Consider the following 4,127-nt stretch of genomic DNA (forward strand, 5'->3'; position numbering starts at 1 on the left):
CAGGAGGCGGTGGGTTTAGAGGCTGCCAGTGAGCCTTCAACATCAGCTATGCAGGACCAGAGCACAGTGTAACTGTGACGCACAGGTAAGACAGGTCAGCCTGGTGATGGCTCCTAAAATACCAGAATGTTTTGCTGATTATTGAAAATGGCAATTTTCAGTCATTTTTGCTGCTCCCCACACCTCAAAAGTATCAAATCTCAGGCCTGCGGAGGCTGCAAGGTAGGGAATTTAAAAAACCCAAACAGCCCTCCTGGGTGGTGTTACAGAGAAGATGGAGAAGAAGCAAAACTGATTCTGGATCGAGTAAAACGGTGCCTCTGCCCACTGGGCACCCTGCTCAATTGCTGGTTTGGAAGCAATTTTAAAGTACTTTCAGTAAAAAACACTTTTCCCCAGCAGTAACCACCTATATACTATCTCAATATGCCTCTTTACATGCACACGTTTGTATGTGTGCACACATTGTAGATATACATGCATACATATATATTCTCTCTATATACATGTGTTTAGTTTGTTAGCTTTGCTAGCAAAAGAAGTCTTTACACACGTACCAGTTTCCTGATCAGCCCTGTAAGCATGCAGTCATGGGCCTCTGCCACTTGAAGTAAAAGAGGATTTCCACTGGCTCAAGCAGAGCTTGTTGCATGTAGGTTCTTCCACATTCTCTAACCACTGGTAATGTAGCCACAGATGCCTGAGGAAATATATCATTCCACTTCAACCACCTGTTCCTTCTTCAAATGCCTCCTTGGTTTGGCAAGAAGCAACTGAAGGAAGGGGGCTGGTGCTCAGGCTGTATCTTGCCTTCATGTCCTAGCACAGAAACTATCAAAGTACCCCCCAAATAAATACCAAAGTCTCAGACCCCACAGCCCAGCACTGTGTTTACTTAGACACATGATTATTTTGTGTATTTTCCTTTCTTTTCCCCTCTCAAAAGGACGTACCCAATCAGGGCACAGGAGACTTAACATGCGAATAGGAGCCATCTAACCCAATCGAGGTGGAAAACCTTCAGTGGCAGGAGAGGAGCAGAACACGGATATCCTCTGAGGTCCAGACTCATCCCTGAGCTGAGCGGCTCTCTGCTTTGCACGATCATACTTTGGGACAGTTGGAACAAGAGTTGCTTCGCAGCTCAAAACTGAGGTGGTGTCTGACGTTCCTCAGTGATATCTGAGGACTGAAGGACCTGATATGTGCTGTCCTGGAGCCAACATCCACCACCACTCCTGGTCCCTCTGCTTCTTCATCCTGCTCCACAATGTCTTTTTCTTCTCCCCTGTATTGGTCTTAGATGAAGTTCGTCAGTTACATACATACATGTATGGTGCCTTTTTGGAAGCTTCTTTTAACATATTGTGGATTTTCAAATTTCAGTAAATAATGTTTTAACAGTAGGAAAAAGTATGTTTTCTCCATATATACTGTATGGCAGACAATGTGAACCCTGAAAACTCTTAGGAAATGGTTCATAAAGCATAAAATCCCTTTGAAGTGGGGTTGAACTGTCTGATCTGTGAAACAGAAATCTGTGCTAGGCAGTTTTTCTGTGTGCTTCAGCTTTGGGGTGTTTTTAGCGCTGGTGGAAAGTAACAACCAACAGATCTGATGCACAGAAAATGTGCTGATGTGTAGCTGTGATGTGCTACTTAGGTCAACAGGGCAACTTCTTTTATCTGGCTCTGGACTCCAGTCTGGATTTAGAAGGGCTGCCTGTCCATCAGTCTTTCTCGCTTCCAGGCCATATCCAGTCTGGATTCTCCTTGAAACTTCCAGTGTATGGCCACCGAGTGCCACTCGTGATAGAAAGCATCCTGGTTCACTGGGAACAGCTGGTTGATTTTACGTAGGTCAAATAAGAGGTCTTAAATGGCTGAGTCTCCAGTCGTATGGCCTGGCTAAATATGAATTGGTGGAGGTCAGATAGCCAGTCTCTCCTAAGTATTTAGGCATTGTACTAGAGTTGCATTCACTCTTAGGGTGCTAGTTAAGTCATAGGTCTAACAGCTGCTAAGCCAAAAAAGGCTTGAAGCTGTACCTGCAGTACTGAATAAAAAGCTGCTCTGGCTCAAGGCCATGGGACTCATGTCCACAGCATGAAGTAGAGCTGTGGACAAGCCTGGGCTCACTGAAAACAGCTAGCCAGGCTTGTCAAAAGCTGAGCCTAGGAGTCACCTAACTGTTAGGTGGTGTGAACAGCCTGAACCTGCCGTCAGCCACCTTGTACCCAGCAACAGATGCAGCTACTGAGAGCAAGGGCAGAACCAGCCAGCTCCTCCTCAACCATCACAAAGCTCCTCCTAGCAAACGTTAAGCTGAGCAGAGCCAGAGGCTCAGGTTGTCCCTGTCTCTCTGCACAGGAACAAGCATTTTACACGCAAAGCGCACATCTGCCCTTGAGTGGACTCTGCAACACATCCCCAGTGGTTTTGAGGGATATCCCCTTTCTGTTCACCAGCTCTAAAATCACAAGGAAAGAAGTGGCTCTGTGTCCTGCCTTTCTTTTTCCCAGGTGAGAGCACCAAGGTGTCATTTGCTGAGAGCCAGTGGTGCTGACCCTCTCATGTAGCGTGGACTTGTTGGACACAGAGGACCCCACATCCTTTGGAGCCATGCTGTGGAGCATTGTTGCCTTTGAATCCATTTTAATCTGTTTGTTAGAGCTTGCGTTCCAGGGCAGGCTGCAATCATTCACTGTACCCTGTTTCTTCTCTCAGCAGAGTGTCCCATCTGAATGTGATTGTGCCTTACTATATATATAGATATATGTGTGCCTGTTTAGAGAATGAGTATGGGTGTCCCGAGCAAGGGAATGGAAATCCGAGGGAGAAACAGAAGAAATAAATGGTGGAATGAAACCAAGCCAAAACAAAATCTGTGTGTTTCCTCCTGGGGAGATGAAGAAGCCTGAGGAAGGATGGAGAGACCTGGTAGTGGCAGGCAAAATAGGGGTGCCATTGGAACAGTTTTAACTTAATTTGTGGTATTTTTTACTTTGAGGGAACATCAATAACTGACGTGCTTAGTCCACAAAGGAAGGTGGATTAAAGGGGGAAGGGGAAAGCAGTGACACTGGAAACAGCCCCGCTCCCTGCCCCAGCCCTGCAGGTATCATGTACCAAGGAACAGAAGAAAGCAAAGCCATCTCGCCTAGTGCCACTTCTCCAACAGCACCCTCGCTCAGGGGAAGCACAACCCCTCCCAGGGGGACACACAGTGATCCTTCCTGTGACATTTCCCAGCCTCTGGCAATCATCAGTTTAGAGACTTTCTGTGCCAGAAGTTGCATCATCGTCTCCGTCCTTGGTGGCTTTACAAGTTGCAGGAATACTATCCATTCTATCAGGAAATGTTGGCTTGGGCAGCGTGGTGGTGTATCCACAGGGAATACCTAGTCAAACAGTTTTGAATGGAATACAGACCACAGCTTAGCTTGGTGCATTGGGTGGGGGGTGCCTATTCCGACCCGTACACATCTGCCAAATTGACAGGTATATGAACGCTGATGGCCAAACAGGAAAATGCCCTCAGCAATACAAATCTGATATAATTTATGCAATTCCTCTGGTGTGGATAGTCCCTCAAAGATTAAAAACAGTAAAAGCACAACCTTACAGGCCAGGAGACCTTTAAACTGGGGGGAAGGGTGGAAAACAGCAAGGGTAAAGACCAAGTGGAGAAAGAAATGCAGCACAAGAGCAAGGAGACTGTAGTTGTTGCTGTGTTTAGCTGGGATCTTCTTGGGTTTATGGTTATTTTTTTACTGGACTGTGTTTAAACCGTACTGTGAGACACAAGAAAGTGCGGGTTGGTAAGGACTGAGAGCAATTACTGACGGGAGGAAGAGGGCTTTTTTGGAAAGATCTGGGATGCAGGGGAGGCTGGTTTGGAGGTGTGGAAACACGAGGGGGACGCTCGATGCCGACACGAGGCATTTGCACGATAGAGCAGATGAGGGACGAAGCGGGAGCCAAAGCAGCAGCACGGGTTCAGAAAGCAAAGGGAACGCCACTGCCTCCCCTGGGCCACGACACACGAGGAGCACAACACGCTCCCCGAGGCGGAGGCTCTTCCCCGGCAGCCCAAGGCCGCTCCCGCCGCCCCAGAGAGCAGAGCGG

The 4,127-nt window shown here is 47.6% G+C and overlaps 1 protein-coding gene across 1 annotated transcript in view; it reads left to right on the forward strand.

Moving 5' to 3' along the window:
- RCSD1 (RCSD domain containing 1) overlaps positions 1-72 on the forward strand; it is a gene marked incomplete at its 5' end in the record, with an annotated part of 7,614 nt that extends 7,542 nt beyond the window's left edge. The window contains one exon of the mRNA XM_010023320.1: positions 4-72. Within this exon, the coding sequence (XP_010021622.1) occupies positions 4-72 (69 nt within the window). The remainder of the gene's footprint in view (positions 1-3) is intronic.
- Between the last annotated feature and the right edge of the window lie 4,055 nt (positions 73-4,127).

The sequence above is a fragment of the Nestor notabilis genome, unplaced genomic scaffold, assembly GCF_000696875.1.
Source record: "Nestor notabilis isolate BGI_N333 unplaced genomic scaffold, ASM69687v1 scaffold23761, whole genome shotgun sequence".
NCBI lineage: Eukaryota > Metazoa > Chordata > Aves > Psittaciformes > Psittacidae > Nestor > Nestor notabilis.